The sequence below is a fragment of the Lepisosteus oculatus genome, chromosome 11 (assembly GCF_040954835.1).
Source record: "Lepisosteus oculatus isolate fLepOcu1 chromosome 11, fLepOcu1.hap2, whole genome shotgun sequence".
Taxonomy (NCBI): domain Eukaryota; kingdom Metazoa; phylum Chordata; class Actinopteri; order Semionotiformes; family Lepisosteidae; genus Lepisosteus; species Lepisosteus oculatus.
In genome coordinates, this window is record NC_090706.1 from 32,236,812 (window position 1) to 32,264,393 (window position 27,582).

General features: G+C 35.3%; 1 protein-coding gene across 2 annotated transcripts; it reads right to left on the reverse strand.

Moving 5' to 3' along the window:
- Positions 1-205: 205 nt before the first annotated feature.
- On the reverse strand, positions 206-27,102 carry csf1ra (colony stimulating factor 1 receptor, a). 2 transcript variants are annotated; one of them, XR_011191180.1, is made up of 23 exons: positions 26,895-27,102; positions 25,482-25,708; positions 17,625-17,882; positions 16,823-17,110; positions 16,590-16,726; positions 15,871-16,033; positions 15,475-15,655; positions 14,736-14,851; positions 13,547-13,658; positions 13,165-13,361; positions 12,661-12,755; positions 11,480-11,606; positions 10,502-10,606; positions 9,929-10,039; positions 8,940-9,099; positions 8,631-8,710; positions 7,972-8,081; positions 6,520-6,642; positions 5,860-5,971; positions 4,724-4,823; positions 4,119-4,224; positions 2,085-3,709; positions 206-1,175 (listed from the first exon to the last, which is right to left on the reverse strand). XR_011191180.1 is itself a non-coding variant. In XM_015350044.2 (22 exons), the coding sequence occupies exons 2-22, from the start codon at positions 25,528-25,530 to the stop codon at positions 3,572-3,574; spliced, it is 2,868 nt and encodes a 955-aa protein (XP_015205530.2). In that variant the 5' UTR covers positions 25,531-25,708; positions 26,895-27,102; the 3' UTR covers positions 206-3,571. The 2 variants fall into 2 exon arrangements, 1 of the variants encoding a protein (XP_015205530.2); XM_015350044.2 differs by having other exon boundaries at positions 206-3,709.
- Positions 27,103-27,582: the final 480 nt, after the last annotated feature.

Genomic DNA, 27,582 nt, shown 5'->3' on the forward strand with positions numbered 1-27,582 from the left:
TTTTTTTTTCAGATTTCCATTTAAATATTTCTGAGTTATATATTTCATAGAAATGAAGGAATTAAACTATTCCTCTTCAAATCACAAAATTCAGGCACAGCATTTCTATATTAAACAACAGCTTATTAAAAAATATTTTATGTCAATGTACTGTGAAAAAAATGAGAAGTGAATGGTTTAAAATCATATTACTCAATAGACAATGTCAACATAAACATATTTTTATTTAAAATAAACAATGATATTGCTTTTATTTTAAAAAGAATAGAAGTAATGCCATATAAAAATTATAAGGGACTTGACACAAATTCTAACATGCTTCACATTGATGGCAAAAGCTTGTTTATTAGAAATATGGCAAAATACAGAGAGGTTAAAAAGAAATTTTAATCTAAATTCAACATTCTTCCATTAAAACAATTAGCATTAAATTAAATGCCCAAATAATGTTAGCAAAATCTTCTGCCAATAAAATAAATACAAGAAAGAATTGTATCAATAAGAAAGAAAGAAAACAAAGAAAACACTCAAGGACACATGCATGTTAAAGCATCAAAAGGGAAATAATTTATTACTTACTTTAAAGAAGGATAAGCAAAACGAATTTAGCTTCTTTGTAAAAATAATTTCCCAACACACAGCTCTTTGATCTAAAATTCTGTTGTAAATCCAAAGATGTTATCATAGACATTCAAAGCATACAGTTTAGTCAAGGGAAAACTTTTTCACTCACATAACATGCATCTAACCCAATAAAAGCAGGCTACTTTCTGGTATTTTCCCCATCATGTTGTGCTTACATTGAGAACAAAACAATCCTTATCCACTTTCACAATGATCCACATTGACATGTTTTCCAGAAAACCGTTGTTCCTTTTGCAACTCACTGAACAAGATAATATGCTATGTGGGCAAGTAATATACTGTACATTATAAAGAGTTTCAAATAAAACAATCCTTATTCACACAAAAAATACAAGTTTCATCTTCAACAACAGTGTTCAGTCCCACTAAGCTAATGCAGTCATTGGGGCAAAAGGACTTTAAATAAATTCACCTACAGTAGAAAATAACTTTCTTGTTCTTGTTTGTGAATATACGTCCATAAACATCCATGTTATTTCCAGTTTCACATTCAATTACTTCAAAATGCTGCTGGCAGTACATGCTGAATGCTACATAGGAATAAAATAAATTAATTAGGTATTCATGTCCTTAGCTACATATGAATGTAATGTGTTTACATTGTGTGCTACATTTGTTCTACCTTTCTTAGTGCAAGAAGAAAATGATCATACTGTGCTTATATAATACTTTTTAAATTTCTGTTGACGTTCTTGCATTCTTATACAAGGAATGTCTACACTCTTAATGCTAGGGGTTTGTGTCATGCAAGTCAGACATACTGTAAATGCAGACAAAGGCAGTTTAATTATTTCAAGTTGACTCTTTTCTGAAAAATGCAAACATTTTGAAGTCAATGCCACATTTTGACCATTATTTAAATGAGAACAAACATTCACCAAACTTACAAAACAGAACTTATAACTATATAGCAATCTTAGAAGTGCAGTAAAGTAGTCCACGAGTTTTTTTTTCAATGTATGTCACCACAAACTAAAGATAAAGATTGCAATTGATAATCTGAGCAACAAATATTTTCTTTTATTATTTGGCTTTTCTATTTCTCAGCTAAGAGCAAATACATAATTAGCATATAATACTGCAATTTCATGGAAAAATAAATGAGAAAACTGTAAATAAGAATAAAAGTAATATATGTTTAAAAAATATATAGCAAGTTTAAAAGGCAATGCACAAGAGCCATATTGACTAAACTTGCAGTATTCTGCATTTAGTTTTGTACTTTAGCTGTTTTTGTTTTACTTTATATTTTTTTACTGAATTACTAACTTATTCTGTAAAGCTTACTAAATTCCACCTCTGGAGATATTCATTGTGGCCGTGTGAGCAGATACATGGCTTTTAGCTCTAAATTAAACAATTTATATTTAAAGAGTTTATTATAAGCCATAAGCATAGTGCGCATTTAAACATAAAAAAATAGAGATAATTTATGGCACCTTATTTCCAGTTGGCAGGTTGGGAGCTAACCAGCTTCAAGATGATATGATAATATTTGCATTCAGGTATTCAAGCCACTGATAACAAGTATTTTAGCTGTCATGAAATGATAAGATAAGATAAGATAAGATCACTTTATTAGCCCTATACAATTTCTTGCATTAGAAATTCGTCTTTTCACATACCGTAGCTTGCTCTCCATGAAACACATAGACAGGGAGAGAAGCTTGGGGTCAGAGCACAGGGTCAGCCATTGTACGGCGCCCCTGGAGCAGCTGGGGTTAAGGGCCTTGCTCAGGAGCCCAACAGAGTAGAATTCCTCTGCCGGCTGCGGGATTTTAACCAGCAACCTTCCAGCCACAGGTGCAGATCCTGAATCACAGAGCCCCCTGTCTTTTTTTTTTAAGTGCAGTTCTTTATATATTTTCATATACCTTGCAATCAGACAAATGCAAAATATTTAAAAAAAGAAAATTGAATTATTTTTTCTTTGTTTTATGTCAGTTAATACAAAACTTTTTTTAAACAAGCATATTACACTGTTTAACCTGATGGAACAATAAAAAGCAACAAAAAACAGCTTTTCAAACTTATTTTTGAAAGAATTTCTGAAGAATGGAGAAATCATACATTTAGCTTCCTATGGTCAAGCTCAGTGACAATGTTCGAAATTAATGTTCAGTATTACATTTGGAGAAATTTGTGCATCCAAAGCATGCTTCATCCACAAGGAAATTCATTATGTTCTTTAAAAATCACAAAAAGGCGCTTATGAATCTGCACTGTGTGATAAAAAATCAAAAACAATCTGTGTATTGTGTACAAATAACCTGGGAAAGTAGGCTCTAAAATCTGCATCGCTAGTTGAAAGCACAAAATTCATAGCTTTCATTTCCCCCCTGCAAAAAAAACAAATATGCTGACTTGGTACAACAGCTTAGGGAAAAATAGCTACCTTGTGTTTTTCCAGCTGCTGAAAGGTTTGACTTTTATTAGCTACTAGAACATGAACTGGAGTACCTAAGCCTCAGAGTATCCATGGTAATTTAGTCTAATTTTATAGCCCACAAATTATTTATGACACATTAAAAAGTGATACAGTATCTAAGGCATACAGTTTCATTGTATTATATTCTGTAGAGTAGAAGAACAAGTAGAGGAAGCTTTTTTTAATTGAGGGTTTCCTTTGATACTGTTGCTGCCATGAGTTCTTGGAGTTTATTTTCCAAAATATTGTCAGTATTCCAGTTTTCGACACCCATCAATGATTTCCTTTCTACATCTATCAGCTCTAATGCAAACATCCATTGGACAATCACATTGTTTTTTGTAATGGGGAAAGAGTTCTCCATTCACTTAATTTCAGTATTCCCTGTGAAAGCTCAATCTGTCCTTCCTCTCTTAGAAAAGAAAATCTTAAAAAAACACTGTGAAATATCCTGGAGTTAAACAAAAGGGTGTGTGTAGACAGTGTAGAAAACCATCTTCAGCAGAACTGATAGTTATTGGTTTTCATCAATGGTTGGTCTTCTTCTCCTTGGTCACATGAGTCTTCGGAGCACTTCGGGGCATCACAGGGTTCAGGCTGTTCATCTACAGCATTGCGCTCAACATTCTCATAGATCTGTTTTCAAAGGAATTCAGGAGGAAAGTCAGATCCTAATCTCACCTACTTCCTGTCTTCTACATATGCAGTATATAGGCTCCTTAGCTGTTTCTTGCACCTGTCTCACTAGTGTATAAACACCCTTGGAGTACTGAGGTGGGTTCGGTCAGCCTCATCTTTACAGTAAGGCTGCCTTTCCCTCAGCTGGATAAATTAAGCCAACAACTTTTAACACTTTTGTCACAGTATGACATTTATTAGGATCTGACCAAACTACTGAATACGTGTTTTGGAAAACACTGCCTGTATGACTTCGCAATTTTATTCTAAAAAGTATTTTTGTTTGTTATTATCTGATAATAGAAGTCAAAATAAAGAAAGCAGGCAAGTTAAGAATGTACAGTAACATGGTAAAACCTCCTCTCACCTGGTGTGTTTGATCTCCCAGCAGTCTCTGAATGAGCTTGCCTATTTTGTCAAAGGTGGGGCGCTTAGTTGGTTCAAGGTTCCAGCACATCTTCATGATTGTGTACCTAAGGAGAAGTTTTGAAAGTCTCTAGCCTTTTTAAATAAAGAATTTACAGTCAAGGTTTTTGACCTTAAAAATATAGTAAATACTGTGACTAGCGTCTCTCCACAAATTATCTGGGGTCTGGCCTTTATCCATGGCATTCCACCCCTGATATTCCCAGAACTGGCAAAGAGTTATACAGTACTAAGATCATGTGGCTAACATGCAGAACTAAAGACAAGACACACACAGAGTATTAATATATATAAAAACAGGAACAGATGACCAACACTTACTTTAGCAGGCTGCAATAATTCAGGGAAGGTATTTGCTATGTTCTTGGAATGGAAGTTTACAAAACGATTTCCCCCCCTAAATGCCCCCTACTAGTTTCCTACTACTATAGGAAAATGATATATTATGTACTGTACCAAGCTTAATAATAACTGTCTAGCTGAATCACAAAGTAAACACAGGAATGTCTCCAGATTTCTGACCATATACAGTACTATTAGACTTACATTTCAGGCAGTGCGTAATCTGGTCTCGACATCTGGTAACCATCTTTGATCATTTTGTAGAATTTGGTATCAACCAGTATGTTGGGATAAGGGCTCTTACCTACAAAAATAAAACAATCATTTAAAAAATTAAATATTGCATCTCAAATGGGCTTACAAGGTCTTTTCAATGGACGTCAATAAGTGACGTTTGGGAGGGATGGCAATGATAAGTCAATCTCACACAGCTGTACCAAATCACCATCACCACCAAATTAGCTACATAAACCAACCAGAATCCCTCACTTTGTATTCATCTCAAGAATACCTCTTCCGTCCCATCTCCACTTTTTGCTCCACATGTCTTGCATAGTGTAAATCACAAAACATGAAATAACATTATCTTTCCTCTAGCTAGAGAGTGGTAGGTCTGTACAAGATGGCAGCTCTTGTCTGAAACCACATTCCCCAGAGAACAGTGGTGAATGACCTGCTGTGTGCAGTAATCTAACCAATGAGTGGATGATGATTGGTCAGGTGACATATAAAACCAGGAAGCGACCTGCTACCTGCTACCAGCGGTCATTGACCTCTGCTAATACGGACGCAAGCAGGATCTCTGCTATGCTCAGCATGTGAGACGGAAACAGGGATGCAACTGACTGACTACTCAGGAACAAGATTTTGTGAGGGTGAGTATTTTAAATAGTTTCAGAGAGTGATTTTAAATCTTGGTATGAGACTGACTTGAGAGATAAATTATTTTTGAGAAGAGTTTTGGAACAAACTTATTCTGGAGCCATCAAGCAGCTTAGTAGCCTGGCTGTGCTTTACAGAAGGATTTATGATGTTTAGCTACAGCTCAGACAGAGCTAGATGTTTGTTATGTTTTGGAGTATATTGCCACATTGTAAATAGAAGAGCACTTATTTTTACTTCATAGTTACTGTACCATTGTGTATCTGTTTTCCCTGAGTCTCGCCTATTTAAATCCTGATAGGCTCCCTGTCCCATCATATACTGCAACACAGCATCATCATTTATAATATATACAGTAACTACTTCAGACCATATTGAATTTACAGAGCTGTTTTCAGGTTTTTGCTTTGTCTAACACATGGAAAGACCACAGTAACATCAGAGAGATCCTGTCTTACCCAGAGAGAATATTTCCCACAGGAGAATACCATAGGACCAGACATCACTCTGTACAGTGTAGACACAGTCAAAGATACTTTCTGGGGCCATCCACTTGACTGGGAGACGTGCCTGTGGATAAAGTATTATTCAAAAACAAGTCTGCCAGTTTCTTTAAAAACATTGCATTTCCGTGTCATTGACCTAAAAAAGGTATCATATTTATCAGTTGTGTGACAAAGAAGAAAGAAATACTGGTTTCTGGCTCAAAAATACTGATCAAAATGTGAAAGCAGCAGACTCCAATAAAGAATTTCTGTTTAACCCTGTAATTCAGAGGTACAGTATGTACTAAAACATTAAAACCTGGACTTGAGCTATATCATCTCCAGAAATCTAATATGAAAACTGGCTCAGGTTGTGAACAAGGCCTATTGTGTCATCTCAAGTGGTTTAAATTGTTTTACAGTGTGGAATTAAGAATCTGTAGAAAGTGAAACAATATATAATAAGAAACAGGGCAAAATGACAGAGTCAGAAGGAGTGGTGTTTAAAGAGATCAATTAGGCGGGGTTAGAGACACTCCCACAATTTAAAATTAAGGAAATTCAAACACATTTTCAAAACAATGCAACTGAAAGAGTTGTTTTTTTTATCCTTTGTTCATGATGTTCACTCACATTTCCTTTTACCACATAGCTGGAATCGTTCATAATATCTCTGGCCAGCCCAAAGTCACAGATCTTAGCGATGCGCCCATCAGTCAACAGCACATTCCTTGCAGCCACATCCCTGTGAATACACTACAAAAAGAATGCAAGTAATGACTGTTGATGAGTAATGAAAATAAAACTGCTGTATGTTACTGCAACTGATCAGCTTGAAAGAAACAATGCATAGCTACTTCTGTATTGAGCACGTGACGCTCAGGCTAGTCTCTTAATCACAGTGATTTAAGAAACAAAATCAAATGAATTGCAGCTGGTAATGTATATAATATAAAATATGACAGTTTGATGAAAATAAATTAAATTGACCTTTTTTTGTTTATTATTTACAGTACACTCAAACCAATATCCTGTTGTCCTTCAATCATATAATATTGTTACAGCTGTACTGTAGGTAACTATGCATGTGTCTCAAAGAATTTAGAAACAATGGGTAATGCCTAGCTAGTGTTAACATTTCCAGGTTCAAATGGGGGTTTTGCTGAGATATAAGGGGTCCAGATTCAGTGATCAAAGCAATGTAAAGTTTACCTTTGTTTACCTTAGTTAATTACGTTTTGGGTAGATGATTAAGTAATAATCAACAGTCCAGAAAGACACCAATAAGCTTAGTTCAAGATAGAATAGAGGCTTTGAGGATCAGAAAAGAACAAAAGAAGACAGGAATACACACCATGAAAAGCATGTGCCTGGTGAAAGGTCCTTGTCTAGATCATCCATAAAGATCAGGTCTGAGCTAAAATATTTGAACCTGGCTAACAGAGCTTGCTATTCTGTGTTAGGGAACTCTGATTTCATGAGTGAAGAATCCCTTGGTTAAAAACAGCCTCTTCTGGTTTATGAGTGCATTTCAGAAAACGGAGATATGTTCCCATTCATTAAGTGACATCTGAGTTTTCTATTTAGTTCAGAAGGCAGCATTAATTTATTCTGGCTTTTGTAGGCATTCAGAGTTGAGCACTTGGTTAAGCCTTGGGTTTTTCTGGGTGGTTAGGACGTTAGGTGTCTGGGATGCCTTGTCTTTAATCTTGTATTGTACGTTGGGTACATATGGTAATGTATGTTGTTAGTTGATGTTGTGTGTAGTGTAGTGTGTGTCATTGTCATTGTTAATAATTATTTGTTTAACCAAGTGTGCCTGAATTATTACTCTTTTCACCAAAATTGTGCCAGAGAACAAAGACATCCCTCTACCTATACAAACTGCTCAGATATATTCTTGTTAAAATCCTTACAAATTAGGGGTTATGATTATTTATTTTACTTACTGAATTATCTGCTTGGTCATTACCTGATCTTCTCAATTTTTGTAATCCCTCCCATTTTTTAACAATATTAAAAATATTAGCATATTAATTTATGAAAACACTAAACTACCTAATGAAACATAGAGCCCCGGCTTACATTTTTCTCAGCCAGGAAAGACAGTCCTTGTGCCACTTGGTAGGAGAACCTTAGTAAGTCATCCATGTCAACTGGCCATGTATCTTCTTTAGTTTCATCACAATTGGTGTCTGCGGACCACAAGAAAACACAAAGTTTCAGAAATTTGCTTCCTTGCCAGCATTTGGGAAAAAAAGTCATTTTTGAACATAAATCTTGTGTAAACATGCTTGTCATTGTCTAATAATAATAATAATAATAATAATAATAATAATAATAATAATAATAATAATAATAGTAGTAGTTGTAGAAAATGAATCAATAATAATTATAAGAATAATTTGCATTCATGTTGCACTTTTCATCACAAAAGATCCCAAACAACTGATTTGTACACACTAAATATATACCACATTAAATATTTTCAATGTAGTATATATTTTTCTGCTTTTATATACTATATACTTTTATATATACTTTTTCGGGTTTATTTCAAGGAGCTGTAATTTCCAAATTGTTTTTTGGTTCTGTGCGTAGCACCTCCATATAAATGCAAATTGAAGTTGCAGAAAAATGAGGTAAAAAGAAGAGTTAAGCTATATACTGTAGGATGTTACTAGCCATGCAATGTTTTTGAGAATTAATGCTGTTATTTAAAAGGGCAAATTGCGAAGATTTACTTAGAGCTGCATGTGAAGGCATAAATCCAGGCTTCATCTCCAGGTACCCATCCGAGCAGGCGCTTGAAATGCCACTGTCACTGCATAACCAGAGAAAATTCAGAAATAATTTGAACCTCAAAAGACACTGTTCTTAGATATAGCGATAAGATTTAATCTTGAAACATACGATTCTCTAAAGGGGAAAATATGCCAGGTTCAACATTACTTATTATTTTTAAGAGACTACACAATAATAGCAGCTAAAGCATGATTTATGTAGCGATGATGTCTAGTATAATTAACAAGTATTTGGTTTATGTTGTGTACCTTCTTATGTACTTCTTCTCAATGCACAAATTCTTGTAGTCATTGACTTCTTCCATTCTGCTGGGCCCACTCATGTAGGCCAGAAAAGTTTCAGCCTTGTTTCTGAGGAAGTTCAGGAGGTCTCCATAACTACAGTATTCAGTGATAACAAGCACTGGACCTGAATGTAAATGCAGCAAAATTCAAAATTACAGTCTCAGAGAAATGCTTTTTTCTACTTTTGTGGTTGAAAGAAATGGCAAATTCAAACTGATGACAAACAATAGTTTTGTTCATTTCTGTAACAAATACAATATGATGGATTTTTAAAAAGATGTTATGGTCCATTTCTGTCTTACTTGTGTGTTATACAGAGATTGTGAAACACTAATACTGGAAACAGTTGTCATGTGTCTATATATAGAGTACATATTGCAAAGGACCCCTGTCACTTTTTTGCAATGGAGGATACACCCAAACAAAGCAAGAGGCTATGGTAAAAGAGTATTGCTTATCAGTGTTCTTATTCAGTTCCAGGAAAAGAATGCTTAGTTTTGCTATGATTTTGTATGTAAATGATTTTCCACTAGAGAGGAAATTCAAATGAGATGGATTCACTTTGTGAAATGTAAAAATTAAATCCTACAATCCCTTTCGAGTCTTCAGTTTAAACTATTTCATAATATAAAGGCCAATGTCTGAATTCTATGAGCATCCCAAAACTTTTACTTAACTTTTATAGATTTCTAAAACTGATAGAAAACCTACTCGAGTACTTTGTGACTGCGACTTGAGTCAATAATTTGACACCACCCAGGTATGAGTCAATAAATTATTGCCATATAAGATATAAACAAGAGTTTCCAGAGAAACTATCACATCAGAATTTTCTGCAGTCTTAAAATTGATGTTTTGAATAGATTTCAGGATGTTGGGTGGTCCTCAAATTCAAACAACAAATGCATTAAAAGAAAGCTGACATACACAAAAGCAAACAGAGCCAAACATACCTCCATGTGTACAGGCCCCCAAGAGATTTACAATATTCTTATGATGTCCCAAGTGACTCAAGATCTTCAGTTCAGACATGAGAGCTTCTCTTTCATCGGAATGGGCACTGGCTGCAAAATAAATATAAGCATAGGTATTTAGCCATTTACTGTATACTGTATTTTGCTTTATATTTTAGTTTTTTTAATTTAATGTATCATACCTAACCGAAATTGCAGTCGTTGCATACTTTTTAATAAACCTAACTAATGTAGTCAGACTCTTACTAACAGATTAAGTAGTGGAGATTGTAAATCTCTAAAATTTACATTTTACTGTACATTTCTGTTTCATATGTTTCTGTAAACAGACCTAAAATAGCCTTTTCATCTTAAAAGTAGACACTGGGAAACTTCAAGAATGTATTTTTAAGAATGTCAGAGAAGACGTTTCTGGAGCTAAAAATGAATGGTAGAAAAAAGGAACAAAGCAAGATTGAATTTGAACCAAATTCAGTTGACTAGATTGTTGGGCTTGTTTGGAAAAAATAAAGATTGAATGGATTAAACAGATTGTACGCTGCAAAGACTTACGCTTGAGCATCTTGACAGCCACACGGACAACATTGTCCTCCTTTCCCAGGCCATAGGCTGTGGCTTCAACCACCTTCCCAAAAGCTCCAGCACCCAGGATTTTCCCTGCAAGAAATCAAGCATGACAATTGCTTCCTTAGTCCATTTACTTACTGGAAAAAAGACAATAAAATCTAAATTAAAAACAGATATTTTGTAAAAGTAATGATAAGACACTGCTGCCAAGAAGACAAAAAGAAACAGTCAAAAGAATAACTCAACTCATCTGAAAATTTAACTTGTGAAGATAGTTCAATTGACTTTATCACTGTTTCGATTTCATTGCTTTTAATAGTTCAGAATCATCCATTATATTACAAAAAGGCTAAAAGGGACTTACAGATATATTTTTTTACTTAACATTATTTACATAATCCTGATAAGGTGAGTTTTTATTATAAAAAATGATAGAAATTTTGATAGAAATGATAAGGATATTGTTTAGATAGAGAACACATTCAATGATGGTAAGATGGAAATATGTATCATGCTTCTCAAATACAACTATTTCATGTATTTTATATGTGATACAGAGAGAGAAAGGTCTGCTTTTTAAGGTCAGACAATGTTATAAACAATTTTTCTCATGTTCTTGTTTATTAAGAAGGACACTGAAAAGGCTTATGAAATTGCTTATAAAAAAGGAAAAAATAAAGCTTCACACTGCATTGAATGTGAAGGCTCTTTTTTATAAGCAAATAGAAATAGTTCAAAAGACATGTCTACCTTTTTCTTTTGCTTTCAATGTGAGTTTGCAGACAAGATACAAAAATACTGGGAAGCAGGTATAATGCTCATGTACATCAAACCACACAAGATTCTACACCCTAACCTCAAACATCCACCAATCTGTGCTTCTCAATATCCTTTTAAGCATGCTGGGTGACAGAACCTAGATTAGCAACTAATTCTAAGTTATTACTGGAACCGAAACCATACCTAGACGAAGTTTGTCTCTGGGGAACTCCCATTTCTCATTGTATGGCAGTTGTGTGGGATCAATAAAGGTGTAGTTGTTCCCATCACTGCTTTCAATGATCTTCCAACGGATTTCATACCTTGGTTTCTGAAAACAGAGAACTTTGTATAAGATTGGTATGGGCACATACAAAGGACTGCAAAATTGTCAGAATAAATGTTGTGGATGAAGATGTACTCAAAATGCAAAAGCAGCTTTCTCTCAAACCAGAAGTTTCGTTTGTTTTATTTTGAAAGTTTAAATGAAGTGTGTGAAGCCTGGTCTGTGGCCTTCTCATCATTCTCAACAACGAGGAATAAAACAGGCAAAACATCCACCTCAGACACTTTAAGAGCAAAACAGGTATAATGAAGTAAAAAATAAGTATCCCTTTTTTTGGATTGCATGTATTGTTTTTTTGTGTGAGTGAAATTACTCTCTAGTATCTCACTACAAAAACTTTGTTCTCATCTTTAGCAATTATGGTTATCATCTGTCTTATTGTAAAAGTATCAGTTGAAACCAAACTTGTTTTTGTCTATTTCTGCAGACTGTTCCATCCCTGTTGCATGTCTTGGGGCCTGGTGTGGCTTTTCGCTTGCATAATCATCTGCTTCAAAACGGATGACCACCAAACCTCTTTAAATCTGGATTTAGACATTAACATTGCACAACAATATATTGCTATGGCTGCCAATTTAGATTCATTGTCTGTTCTTGTAATGTTGATCTCGATGCATCTCCACTGTTAACTATTAGTAATTCTTAACTATTTGCAGCATACTGTATGGGTGTCTCATGCCAAGCTTTTGACAGAGTCAGATTTTATTTGTCCATATGTCTTATGGCATTCCCAAGGGTTTCATTGAGGGACACCTTGTAGTTTTCATCTCTGTATTAACTCTTCCTCAGATTACTTGTCAAGCCATAGGTTGTATTTCTTCATCAATACTGTTCACATTTACTGGCACATTGAACTTCACTATGAACTGGAAGTTTATATTTAGTTTTTTTCAGGCATTTCAGATTCTGTTAAAAAAATTTAAAAGTATTTTATAGAGGTATATGCCATGCGATTTGTAAAACACAGAACGTATGTGTAATAGAATGATGTTAATTAAAATTTTAAATATACAGGACAATTATTAATAAAATGTCATACCTGTTTATACTTGTATAAAAGGATAATTAGAAGCACCAGGAAAAGACAAGCCACTGCCACTGATCCTGCTAGAGTTGTTGTGAAAAGAGGTGTACCTGTAATGTGATATCAGGGACTTTTATTAGAAGAATCAACAAAATACTTTTCTTCATTAGGATTTCTGTCTGCTTCACAACAATGCCTTAGCTGAACCAGAAATCATAGGATGAAGTCTGGTGACTGGGGTAAAATAGAGCAATGACAGGTTTATTTTATATGCAACAATTCTACTCAACTACTGTACACTTAAATGTTACTTAAATGTACATTTAACTGCACAGACAAATGAAAGTAAAGATCTTATATTTAGCTTCACTTCAATCCAAAAAGTCCTGGTTCAAAGTTTCAGATCTTTACAGAAAATCATCTCAAAACGAAAAACATACAGTTAAACAGTTGAGTTTGAGTGGATACTCTGATCCACAGTTTCTAGTCTGAAAGATTTGTGTTGTTCTGCAGTCTTACGTAAAACTTCAGTAGTAAACGATGCATGGCCCTCTCCAGCAGAATTTGATGCCACACACTCCACAGTCATCCTCTTAGTGAAGGGAAAGACACCCATGGAGCTCTCCACTATGTAAATCCCATCGTGTTCCAGGTATATACCAGAGTTTTCATCTGATGAGAGCAGCTCAGAAGTTCCTGTTTTATTGCCTTTGCACCTGCGGGCCCAATAATAATCAACATTTAGGAAGGTCACACTGCAATATGGTAGGATCTAAAGCAAAATCAAAAATAAATTCAGAGGTGAATCTGAAAAATGTGCATTCGTCTTTTCATGCGCCTTTTGCAGATGCAGAGTTCTGTGTAAGAAAGCAAGTGCAATGGACTTTTTTTCTATACATACGTGGATATGATTCCTGAACATTGGTACCACTGAATGTTGGGAGCAGGGTACCCAGATGCTGTACAGGTCAAGCGGCTGGTGTTATGCCATTTCACTGAAGCTTTAGGCTTCTCTGCCAGAGGGAAGAGATAATTCAACTTAACAGGTGAAAGCAGATTTTAGATTGCATTCAAACATTGCAGGATGCTACAAGAAGCTTTACCAGCAGCAGTGATATGCCACCAGCCATATCACCCTGCAACTTACAACTGGCAACCCACTGAAGCTAAGCAGGTGTGAGCCTGGTCAGTACCTGGATGGGAGACCTCCTGGGAAAAACTAAGGTTGCTGCTGGAAGAGGTGTTAGTGGGGCCAGCAGGGGGTGCTCACCCTGTGGTCCACGTGGGTCCTAATGCCCCAGTATAGTGAGGGGGACACTATACTGTGAACAGGTGTCGTCCTTCGGATGAGACGTAAAACCGAGGTCCTGACTTTCTGTGGTCATTAAAAATCCCAGGGTGTTTCTCGAAAAGAGTAGGGGCCAAATTTCCCATTGGCCCTTACCAATCATGGCCTCCTAATAATCCCCTCTATGGGGATTAGGGGTAATAATAATAATTGAATTGGCTTCATTACTCTCTGCTCTCCTCCCCACTAATAGTTGATGTGTGCGTTCTGGCGCACTATGGCTGCCGTCGCAACATCCAGGTGGATGCTGCACATTGGTGTTGGTGGAGGGGAGACCATTACCTGTAAAGCACTTTGAGTGGAGTGTCCGGAAAAGCGCTATATAAGTGTAAGCAATTATTATTATTATTATTATTTACAATGAAGGATTGCAACAGACCTAGAAACATAGGAGATGGTGAAAGATGCAGGAACATATTCACAAATAGTTATGGTTAAAAATAAAACTCAACTCAATTTTAAATAAATTATTAACACTATCAAACTGTATTTTCCACAGAAAAGGTTTAAATTATCTGTAGATAGAATTGGAAAAATGCAAGGGAAAGCTGTATTGTAAATTGGCACTACCCCTTCAAATATTACAGCACTGTATGGTGATTATGAAAAATTCGTTTACTTTTGTAGTAGGTCAGAAACCAGCCTGGTTTTAACTGGTCGAGTAAGATGGAGGTTTTCTTAGAAAGTGAGATATTTGGTATATAGATGACATATTTAGTCCTGAGATGTAATATGAACTTACGGTGTAGCCGAACATGAAACTTAATTGAAGCATTTGCCTTGGTGCTCCTCGCATAGAATATGTACTGCCCATGTTCTTCAGTTTTCATTCTCTTTAGTAAAAGATTTGCCTTATATCTGCAGAAAAAACACAGACTCAGCATAAACTCACAACTCAGTAAAGTTTTGGGTTAATGAACTCCACTGAAGTTGAAAATGTGGTAAAGACTATACACTACTTCCCTAAAATGGACGTCACTTTGCTCTTTTGTCTTTTTAAAGTCTCCTACAGTATGCTTCCTCTTGAGGAGACCAATTTCATAATAACTTTTGTTGACTTTTGTTAACTTTTGTTGACCAAAGGTAGACCATCAGCAGTTTCAGAAAGTAACAACTGTCTTCTCTCTTTTATGCACATTCAGATTTGAGAAAAACAAACCCTGTTTTCTCAAACAACAGATATTTGAGGAGTGAATAACCTTGAATATTTAGCATGATTATTTTCTCTGATATCCAAAAGACACGAATAAAGCAGAAGTAAAACCAGAATTAATCAAAATTATTCTTCAATAATGAGGAAAGCAATTGTAAAACTTCAAGGATATTATTAAATGATTCCTTTCAGTTATGAATCCCCTTACTCAGCTAATTCAATTATACTACCCTTGCACAGATCACAATCCTTTTTTTCAGTTTCCATTAAGAGTTACAATTTTTGCAAATCCAAGATGCTTGTATCAAAACAACAAGACAAATAGCACCTGTTGTTGAATTCTTCGAAGTGTTCTTCATGTGCAGAAGTATTATGAGTTCTGGGTGTATCCCATTCTTTTGCCACAATGGCAGGGTAGGCCTCAATCAACACCTTCAGCTCCAAATCCTGTCCTTCTTGCACTTCAAGGCTAGTATTCTGTGGGGTTGAGAGCCTAATGTAAGGTTTATCTGCAGAAAAAAAAAACATTTTGTAACTGGAAAACAACTCCTATGGCAGGATGCTGTTAGGTACTATGAACTTAATACTCAGAATACGCTGGAACTCAAAAACACACATTTCAATCTAAACCACAATGACACTCAGATTGCTGTTAGATTGGTGCCAACGTACAGTTTGTCATTGGAGGGAGTGCTAAGGCCTCTTGACGACTTCAGTAACCTACCTACAACTTGCAGATAAGTTGTAGAACTGTTTACGCCAGCCTCATTAATTCCAATGCAGGTTATATTGCCTGTGTCTGACATGCTCACTTTAGGGATAGTCAATATACTCCTTATGGCCAGTCGACTACCCTCAGAATGAGCTGCTTCTGAAACATTCAATGCCTGAAACATAAACGAGAGAAGATTTGAACAGTAACTTATATCAATATCTGATAATTTGGTGTCTAGTACTGTGTAGAGTGTAGAGTGTAGATTTTCTGGATCTAGAACAAATCATAGAATTAAATAATGTTTCATATATACTTGCATCAAAGATTAAGTATCTACACTACTGAGTAAATTTAAAACAAAACAAACAGATAACTGTCTTTGGTAGATTATAAATTCACTATAATAAACTACATCAAGTTCCCAGTCCAGGAATTTACATTAATCCAATAAAATATGATAAGGGTCTTGTATGTACTGCATTAATCATAGGGCTTTAAGATTTAGTCTGCAAAGTGTTCAAGGCGTCCAATTGTGAAAAAAAAGATTACAATTACTTCAAGGTATTTGAAATGGTTCAAGGCAGCACAGATGACTGAAAACCAAATGAAAGGTATTTCATGCTTCCTCAGCAAGAATAACAAATAGAAGCATTAAGATGTTTCAGTCCTGCTCTTTCTACTAGCAGTTCTTTCATACTTTTCTCTTGAAAATGTATCTCAGGACTCACCTTTCTTGTTGAGTGCTTCCAGGTAACATTATAATTAAAGTTTGGATTGTGTGTGGTGCAACTTATTTCAAGTTTCTCCCCAACAATGCGTATGTACTCATCTGTCTCCAGAAACACGTAGGGTGGGAGACGCAGCTCTATGGGCAACAGAACAGACAAATTGAATTCTCAGGCTCAAACTCATCATTGCTTCGTCGAAAAGTAAGACGAGAAGCTAGAAGAGGTTGGCTTACTTTGAATCACATTGATGGAGAAAGCACTGGAGACCTTCTCGATGCCGTTCTTTGTGGCCCGGCAAACATAGTCGGCGTTAAAACTAGGCTGAAGGTTTTCGATGGTTATTCCTCTCTTTGGGTCAGCAGTGTAATTCATTCCTCGTGGGACAGAGCTGCCATTTTCCATCCGAAGCGAGAAGTCAGTGGCACTGGGATCGGTCAACAGGCAGGGAAGAAGAACGCTTTCCCCCTCCTTCTTCAGGAAATGATAGTTGTAGCTTCCTGTTATGAACAACTGACTAGAATCTGCAAGAAATGAACACCCAAACTCCTTTTGTCATTCTTTCTATATACTATTTCTGATCACATCAAGAGACATAGTGAGCAGTAGATCTGCTTAGAATGTATTATTTTTTCATTTTTAAGAAAATATATTTTACCTTATACATCCACATACTTTACTTCTAGTCATTCAATTTTTATGTATTGATAACAAAATAGCTCTTTTATGTTATTGTCCTCTTAGCATAGTATATATTTTTTTCAATATAGGCTAAACTAAAAGTCCTTGGGATTCACAACAATTATTTAAATTACATACATCACTTTATCTTATTTTATTTCAATTTTCCACGTATAAGATACTGTAAATTCTTTCTTATGGAAATAACCATATTTATATTACTATTATCATCTAATGGACGTTGCAAAATGTTTAAATTTCCTATGTGATAAAATGTAAAATCAAGTAATTTTATCCCATGTGATTATGAATAATCAAGAAAATGAAATCAAACTAAAGCAAAAAAACATTGTTTACCTTTTACATACACATGCACAGAAGAAAACAAGTCTGGTTGATTCTGATATGCACATTTGTATGTTCCTGTGAATTCAGATGACTGAACTCTGGCTCTGAAAATACTGGAGGTTCCATTGTTCTTTATATACTTCTTATATTTTGCAAGTCTGACAATCCAGGTCACAGTGTTGTCACCATTACAGCGAAGATTCAGAATCTCACCAGAATTCATTACCATTTCTGGCACATTTGGTTTGATCTCTGGTGGCTTTAAATCTGCAAATTTAAAGGGAAATATTAAAGGTGAAGACTACAGGCAATCAAACAGGAATTGCAGTGTTCTGACATGAATATTTAATTTGTGACCTGCCCTTAAAAATGACTAGAGCCATAGAGTTGGTTGGGGGAACAATTTAGGGAAAAAACGCAATAGCTGCTGCAACTATATCTTTGGATATAGTACAATGTATGTGCAACAAATGTTCATATATCCACATTAACATTTACCAAAAAAGACCATTGCACTGTATGCAATGTTACTGTCATGAGCAAATCACAGAAAAGTAGGACATGTGGATTATACTTATGGAGAAACACATGAAAAATTTATTCTATCCACTTTTTTGTGGTCCAATGTGGCAAAGAGTGAAGTCTTTTTCTCCATGGTCAAAAGGTTTGTCAATGTAATTGTGAGTAATGACCATTTTAGTATTCTGAGATATAGGTGAACTAAGCTGCTTTAAGGTTTTCTAAGACAAAAATGCTGGGCAATTCAAACAAAATAGATGCATTATAGTAAGTAACAGTTACCATAGTCATCTTATTAGAGCTATTATTTTAAAACAATGAGATGGTATTGCTACCTGACCAAGGTACCTACAACACATTGTTTTGGCGAAGGATTATATTAGGTTGTTCAGAAACACAAGTAACTGCCAAAATAAAGGAAACGCCAATATAAAATGTCTTAATAGGGTGTTTGGGCCACTAAAAGCCACCAGAACAACTTCAATGCACCTTGGCATAGATTCTATAAGTGTCTGTAACTCTATTGGAGAGATGTGACAGCATTCTTCCACAAAAAATTCCATCATCTGGTGGTTTTTGTTGGAGGTGGAAAGCACTACCTCAGGCACCACACCAGAAACTCCCATAAGTGTTAAATTGTGATTAGATTGGGATAAAACATAGCATATGGTTTACATCATTTTCATGCTCATCAAACCATTCAGAGACCACTCATTCCCTGTGGATGGAAGCATTGTCATCCTGGAAGATTCCACTCTCTCTGGATAGAAATGCTTCACCATAGGAACATAATTACTCCGAATTGCTTTGCCTTTATTGGCATTTACCTTTCCCTCTGAGGGGTTGAATGGACCTAAACCCATGCCAGGAAAATGCACCCCACCCCATAACAGAGCCAGAGAGCATCCTTCACCATGGGAAACCATGGGTGAAGGATGACTCACCCGACCATGTGATTTTTTTCTACTGCTCAGTAGGCCACTGCCTGTGTTCTTTGCACTTCTTTACTTCCAGAAGTGCATTATTAGGTGTAATAAGGTGTTTATGCACTGCTACCCCACCATAGTAGGCCTCTCTGTGAAGTTCTCGATGGACAGAACTCGATGAAACTGCCTGGTCATGTCTTAGATTGACATTTGCAGTCAACCGATTAAGAGTTGCTCGTCTGTTTTGAGTTGGATCTCAAACTTGTGCATAGACATCATGGCTGAGGAGTACTGTACGTGCTTTTGTCCACAGTTGTCTCTAGATGATAATTTGTTTCTCAGACTTCCATGCCAACATCACCTTAGCCACTGTTCCTTGTGAATCACCAGCAAGTTCAACAAAGGTGCCTCAGCAATCACTCCTACCTCAAAGTCACTGAGATCTCTCCATGGGATCCAAAATCATGGGAAAATGGCCCTGCCCAAAATTTTTATACCCGATCCTAAGCAAATGGGATGTTAATTGCTTTAATAACTCAGGAGCAACACCTGTGTGGAAGCACCTACTTTCAATATACTTTATAACCCTCATTTACTCAATAGTTTCCTTTATTTTGGCAGTTACCTGTATAATGCAGTGCAAAATCAAAGGTAGTGTAAAACTTTATATGGAGGTCTCTAGTCCTGGTCCTGCAAAGACTAAATTTAGTCACAGGATTGACATTCCTGGACCTGAAGGACCAGTGCATCTGCAGTTTTTCAATGTCTCTTAAAAAGTACCAGTGCCTGCAGACCTGGAAGAAGCTATTGGTTCCCATTTAAGGTAACAATGAGCTGGAATTGGTTATAAATGAATACTTGCAGACACGCTGGCCTTGAGAACCTACTGTAAGTTTGATAGTTAGATTTTTGTTCCAAGCCATCCATGAATTGCTTTATGTTACAAATCACCAATTTAACTTTTAGAATTTGGACAATTTCATGACATATTAGACCTGCAGGATTGTGACTCTTCAGAGTCAGGATTAGAAAGCCTTGCTTTACTGTTTTCAAGAAAAAAAAACTGTTTTAGGAGAAAAGAAGAAATGAAAGCTAGTCTGCCAGCACAGGCTAGAGGGGTAAAAAGAAGATCTTTGAGCAGATCTGTGACAACCCAGAACATCAGGAAACACATTGCACAGCCATAGCTAATTTCAGATTCAAGAAAGGGCTTGCATTTCCCATCCTCCCTCTCAGTTCTGCTTTTACTACTGCAGGATGTTCTGGATAAGAATGGACCTATATTGCATATTACATCTACTGCTGTGACCAAAGTCACACAAGCATTATGTGTCAATAGTAGGGTGATGCAAACCTTTTGGACACAGATGTAGAATTTCTGTGAACAATTTCAGTCAATGGACCTGTTTCCGAAGGCACAAAAAGTGCCTGAAGGAGTTAATGCAATTAACTAAATTAGTCAAAGACTAGTGCATATTTGGATCTATGAAACCTATAAATTTATACATAGATTTTGTTAGTTAAATTTGATCAATGCCTCTAATGCGAGTGACATTAGAGGCATACTAATTACAACAATTTTGATTTGGTGTTAGATGGCACAGATAAGAATTAAAACGTTAAGATGGACTTGTAAATGAAGGGCTTGTCTCTGTTTCACAATGTCCTCACATGAGTAACTGTAAACTAAAGTAACTACTACTTAACGCAATCCATGGAAGGTCAACATTGACCTTTTCTACACAGTGCATTATGTACGCATAAAGGCAGCTATTTGTCCCTTTTCACTGAAACAGAGAGATCTAAACTGTTGTAGAAAATGGCAAAACAAATAATTACCTAAAAAGTGAAAGAAAGAATAACCTCACTTATTGCCTATATAAAAAACACGTATACTTTACATTGCTTAAAATTAGGAACTACAGAGATAAGTTAATTGGCTGATGGCCTTAATTGTAGTTTAGAAAATTTCAACTTGCTGTAATTTCAAAGTCTGCAATCACTGCCATTGCTTTCATCACATTTTAAGATACTACAGAATTACCAGAATGAATATTATTCTTCTGGATATAAAACAGCAGACAGTAAGAATGAAAATTAGTCTACCATAACTTCTCTTCTGTGGCTGATTACATAAGCGCCTCTGAATCTATTAGAATAAAACCCTTTGAATTTATGAGAAATTACATATTTCAGATATATTTTTGCACATTGGTTCTGAAATCCTTTACCAAGGAGATTCTGCCTTTCACTATCATTATTTGCTTTGCCTTACTGCTCTGGATAAAATTATGTTGAAAGTGAAGAAACTCATTTATGAGAGTTAACTCCACATGAGTTAAATTTGTCTGATATGAAAGGATTCAGTTAGAACATAACCCAGGCTAATTCTTATATCTCTTCTTCAACTAACTTGAAGAGGCATAAAGTTTTGAAAACTCCTGGAAAGGGACTGATCATAAGGTCCTCAAGATGAGAAGAACTGAGCTATAGTTTGAAGTCGGATTTAAATATGAGTAGTGACATAGTCAAGAAAAGCTTCTTGCAGTACATTATCTACAGTACACATCTCACCAATAAAGGTACTGTAGGTGAAGGGATTACAAAACACTAGAAAAAAGAAACACTTGAACACAGTACTTATTCCTCAAAACCAAACTATGAAAACTGTCATTTTAATGCAGAAGTGAAAAATGCAAGGATATTCAAACTGAAAAATTAAAATACATTAAACAAAAACATCAAAGCTCAAAAATACCCTCTTACAATATAAAACTTTAGAATGGAATGTTCAAAGTTTGATTCAGGTCAACTACATGACATCCTCATTCTACAGTTTTATTTTAGATTGATATGAGAGTTATGATTTTTTGCTCCAATATAGAAGATGTTAAAATTATGTAGGGCATAATTATGTAGAGGTGGCATGGTGGGACAGTGGTTAGCATTTCAGCCCTGCAGTGCTAGAGCCACTGGGTTCAAATTCAGACCTGGGGTGCTCTCCGAGGAGTTTGTGTGCTCTCCTTGTGTTTGTATGGGCTTCCTCTGGGTCCTTTGTTTTCCATTAAAACTTCAAAAACGTCCTGGTAGGTTAATGGACCTCTGGGAAAATTGACCCTAGTGTTCAATTTACCATTTCCCATTCTTTTTGTATTTCCCACCCAATTTAACATTGTCATTTGTTTTTTCTCCGTCTTGGCACATACATTAGCTACAAACCTGAGACCTCAGAGGGGATCTGTACAAGGAACTTCTGCTACCCATCCACCTTCGAGGTCCTTATCTTTATCCATTTAACAGTATCGAGCCACTTGACAGTATCTTTTGTTGCTGCACGGTCACAGTCAACACAACCCGTACCAGAGCTCTGGTACTGATTGGCATGCAGGAACATAGGAAACTGCTGTGCTACATTTGTAGTGAGCTGTGGCAAACTAATCCGATCCATTCTATGGCAACGGTCAGCGAACCGCGAGCAAAAAATTGGATAATCCGTATCACATGTGGCCATGGCTATACTGATCTAGATTAGCCACTTGGGAGCCCAAAACATTTTTTTAAGAAGAATATAATCTTTGTATTATTATGAGGCAATTGTGTTCATGTGAAAATGAGTGATAATTATGGATTGTAGTGGCAATCTATTCATGAAAACACCATTATAACATGCGGCTATATTTCAAAGAAAATGAGAACCATTGAAAAAAAAACACATGATCTACTGAAAGGACAAGTGGACAACTGTTGCCTTGAAGTCATACTTTTCGAAAGTGTGAAATAGTATTTTTTGGTACAGCACTAATAAAATTTTGTAGTATCACCATCTGTTTTCTAAACATAGAACAGAAAAGTCTTAATACATACCGTAATATATTTAACTATATGTAATACTGCAGTTTCTTTAATAATTCTAACGATTAGAATTCTATTTTTTCATTTTAAATATTGACATTCCACCTTGAAAAAACAATAAAACATAATTGCAGTGAGTTGGAAATATTTAATCTATAATGTATGATTAGATAAAGTAAGAAGCTGTGTCAGCATGCGTAGGCTGCAAAGAAACAAGTAAAGGTTTATTCCATGCTGAAATACGAAGAAACGAAACACAACTTTTCGGCTGTGGAACCTACTTTGGGTGAAGTGTCTATCTATGTGATTAAATAACTCCTTTGTCAGAGATGTTGACTGAGACAATAGCTACTGCACAGCACTTGCAGATCAATAGAAATAGAGAGAGCATTCAATTTTGTTTTATGGACGTTGCTTTTCCTTGTGTCTCTTATCATATGTTCAAATGCCTATAAAACAATATTATTTTAATGATCTGCAAAGACATTTTAATATGCTGAATAATTTAGAACCTGTATGTCTACCTGCAGTATTGTCAGGTTCATGGCTGGTTTTAAGAGAACTTCCACAGTTTAGAAGAACAGAAGCAAAGAACAGGGAGTTGAGATCAGTTCAATGAGGGCAGTTAGTAATGTTCTTAAATTATATTTTTAATATCTATATTACAGAGTGAGCAGTGTATTTTCACAATAACTCATTTTAAGTATTAAATATGAATATTCTTTCTATAAATAAATAAATTATTTCATTGTATGTATAACACGTTTTTGAATCTTTATAATTCTTCTACTTCCACCTTTTATGAAAAGAAATTTGATTTACATTTGAAAAGATCTATTTAAAATATGTAGAAAAACCCTCAAAGGCTCACAAAATCATTTTTATGATTAACAAAACCAAAACACTTGGAATCAAATCTTTCTTTGTAAATGAAAACTGTGATCAGATTATGATTTTTTTTGTCTAAATACGATGGAGTTTATACTCTTGCACTTAAGCTAATTAATCATATGGAAGATTTTGTTTTAAATAGTGATTTGGATAATTGGAATAATGCATTTATAACACATATTGCCTTTTTTAATTAAACTATTTTGTAATCATCTTTCAAGAGTTTTTTAATTTAAGCCTGCCTTTTGTGATGATAACTGCATCTAAAATATGACATTTTGTTAGATTGCCATAAAATGGCTAGTTGTCTGGATGGTTATTCATAATATTATTAGGGACAACAGAATGTGTTTGTTTCATCAATGGCCCCTGCGGTGTTTCCATACAGAAAAGGTTATGTTTTCATTATGACGTCATCCATACATCCATACATTGTGAAAAAGTCCCTTTTTCTGATGAGACTTGTGGTGCCCCTGAGGCTGTCACAGAAGCACAGGGTGCAAAACAGGGCTAAAAACACAAGACTCTTCTTGTGCTGGATGGGGTGCCAATCCACCATAAAGAAAACAGAAGCAGGGATCATTCAGAACAGCCAGTCAAACCCCAACAGCATGTCTTTATACAGCAGAGGAAACCCAAGCACCAGGAGAAAATCCAGAGCACATACAAACTCCAAGCAGACAGACCTCCAGCCTAGAACTGAACTCAGGACCCAAGGGCTAACAAACAAGCACTAACAGCCTCACCACACTGCTGCCCTTGTGACTTCATGCTATGCTCAATATTTCCTTTTCAGAAAAAGGCACACAGCAGGAATGAGCAGGTTTTGCAGAAAATCACTGCACTTAAACAAGACACAAGATTTTCAAACCTATTTTATTTAGTTACTCCAGGAGGATACAAGACCAATATGCTCTAAACAATTTGAATTTAGATAATAATTTTAAAGAGTTAACAATTATTTGAATTTATGGAGAATTCCATCTCAAAGGACCCCAAAGAGCTTTACATACAGCAGAGGATCCAGGAATTATAGCTAAATCAGACTGTGTAAACCCAGACTGAAATGTGGCTAAAACATCAAGGTAATCATTGTGTCTTGAATGATCAGTTATTCAGGACATTATTTTAACACCTCAACAGAAGAGCAATCATTGTCTATGAAGCTATTAAGAATTAATTTAAAGCTTTGAAATAGAGGAAGTTAAGCAACCATCAAAAGAGCTCTTCTTAAACACTTGATGGAGACTCAATATTTTCTTTTTGAAATGAATTTTGCACACCAATAAGTATAACTCTGGAAGAGGGGTGATATTTATTATCCATGAGCTCACAAACTCATTTTTGAAATTATTCTGGATAACGTTCCTCAGACCTGCATGATTTGAGACTTCAAGCAATGTACTGTATCTTTTTTACAATGTTTTAAATTGGTCTTTTCATTATATTTTTACTACTGTGGTTATTAACATGTATGAAAGTTGTACCTGTCTGAACAGATTTGCATCAGATGGATGTCAAAAATCAATACAATGTTTAATGTATCTGCACGTATCACCCTCCTGATAAAATTCCATAGATAAAGTTACTGATTAAACTGATTAAACTGATTAAAAAATCACCAACTCTTGTGTTTAAGCTCTTTGGTTTTCCGAATGAAGGAATTACAGGTTCTTACCTTGGGCTGCACAGGGCAGTACTCCCAATATCAGAAACAGGTGAAGCATCCTGTTTCGAAAGCAGGGAATACAGCAGAACTCCTCAATGACAGCTTGCAAAACTATTCTCTTCAAGACCTTGAAGGAAACTGATGACTGTAATTAGCTGTCAGTTCTTAGCCATCAGAACTTCTTCTTTCTTTGCAGGATACAATGGTTATGTAATCTAAACCCAAATTTGGATTGTCTGAAAAAAAAAGACAAAGAATGTGCTTTAAAACCTGAGTGCAATTAGATGGAACAAGTAGTCCTTCATCTTGATGTTATTTCACCCTCAATTCAACTTTTTATAATTCCTGGGAAAAAATGTAAATTTTATTTATTTACATAAAGTGGGGCATTGAAAAACGTAACAAATGAGTAAATCATTGTTTCAATGGAAGTGGTTTTATCCTACTGAATAACAAGTAAATAAGCTTTATTATTCTGGATTAGTTAACAAGATCTGAACATATTCTTTGCATTCTTTGCTTAGTTAAGTTTTAAATGTTGTTTTGTTAGCCATGGAACAGAAGACTTATTTTATATGTATCATGGAGGTACCATTTTAGCATCTGGACTCTACTGGAGTCTATGTTTTCGGGGGTTCAAACTGTACTTATCTGACTTATGTAAAGTCAGGGACTGCTTGAGCTTAAGATGGTTAGCAGAACAAGGCACCTTGTCTTCACAAAGAATTCATCAATTTTTTCCTCCTGCATTCTCTTAATTGAAAATACTTTTAAAAGAATATTATTTCTTAGTAGTAATCTGCCAATAAGACAAAGCAGCTTTAGTTTTCCCATTTTTGATGTCACAATCAAGTGACAGCATCTGAACAGAAGTTACTGGGTGGCAATGAAACCCATCATGTCAGCTTGTAATTGAATATATACATTGTCTTAAACGTCTGAAGAGGCATGATTACATAACAGATAATTGCTTCAAAGTCAGCTCAAAGTCCTTGGGGACATTTGAGAATTTGTAAAAATGTGTGTCTTTCATTTATTTTTTTTCAGAGTTTTGGAAACAATGCATCTCAAAAACACATTTGTAGTATTTGCCTATTCTGCCATCTTTGTTTAACAATTAAACAACAAAAACTGTAACTTCAGTTGAATGTTATTTTGAATATTATTTCACCTTGTAATACAAGGTATGTTAAATTTGAATAGCATCTGCGGTTTGGTATACTGCATGTAGTTTTTAACGTTTCATACATGCTAAAACATATAGCATATGTTAAAAGTTATAAGTATCACATTTGTAATAATCATTAATCATAAAAAAATAATGTCATTCTTTGCAGTTAAAAATGGAAAATATAGCTCTTCTAAAGAAATTATTAATGAATTCCATCTTCTACGTCTATAGAATAAAAAATAAAGACCTACCTTTGAGCAATTGTCTCCTGTTTGGAATTAGTGAAACTGTAAAAATGAAGCAGAAGATTCAATTGTCTAAAAAATTATTGGAACTCCTTTTTATGCTCTTCTCTTTTCTTAATATTTTCCCAGGTCCTGCACGAAGACCGTATACTAAATGTTTCTTACTGATCTGAAGTTTTAACTTTTTAACAACAGATTCTGCAAAAGTACATGCAAGTGAAGCAAATAAATTAACACAGTTCAGCATAATAAGTAAAACCTCCATGGTCTGTGAATGCGTATGACCCATTAAAGGCTAAGACATCTTAAGAAGCTTCTTGAATGAATTCATTGATGCTCTACTCAAAAAAAGGGTTGTGGAGAGACCTCATGATGGGCATGGTTTGCGAAGATATTTTCAAGGTTGTTTGTGAGAACATGCTTTTTATTTTTCAGAAAGATGGCCAAGATTAAATTTCAACAGTTTTAAAACCATTTTGTTGGGTCCTGAAATAAGGCATGAACCTTTTCCCTACATTTTCAAACCAAGCTTTTCTTCAGGCTTTGCTTCTGCTGATTATTACTTTTTTTTAATTGTCTTTGCTGCTATACCTGATAGGAAGACTTTATAGTGAACTGTTATAATCAGTTAAACTTAATAATGTCTTTATTAAAATAAATGTAAATGCAAGATACAGATTGATAGGTAGGTTCT

What these genes read in the sequence shown, in the direction of transcription:
- csf1ra (XM_015350044.2), bottom strand. Translation starts at nt 25,530, where the DNA reads ATGCTTCACCTGTTTCTGATATTGGGAGTACTGCCCTGTGCAGCCCAA. An exon ending in GTTTCATGTTCGGCTACACC is followed by an intron (nt 13,659 to 14,735) that starts GTAAGTTCATAT and finishes TCCCTCTGGCAG; the next exon opens with AGAAGCCTAAAGCTTCAGTG. An exon ending in GATTACGCACTGCCTGAAAT is followed by an intron (nt 4,225 to 4,723) that starts GTAAGTCTAATA and finishes ACTTCTCCTTAG; the next exon opens with GTACACAATCATGAAGATGT.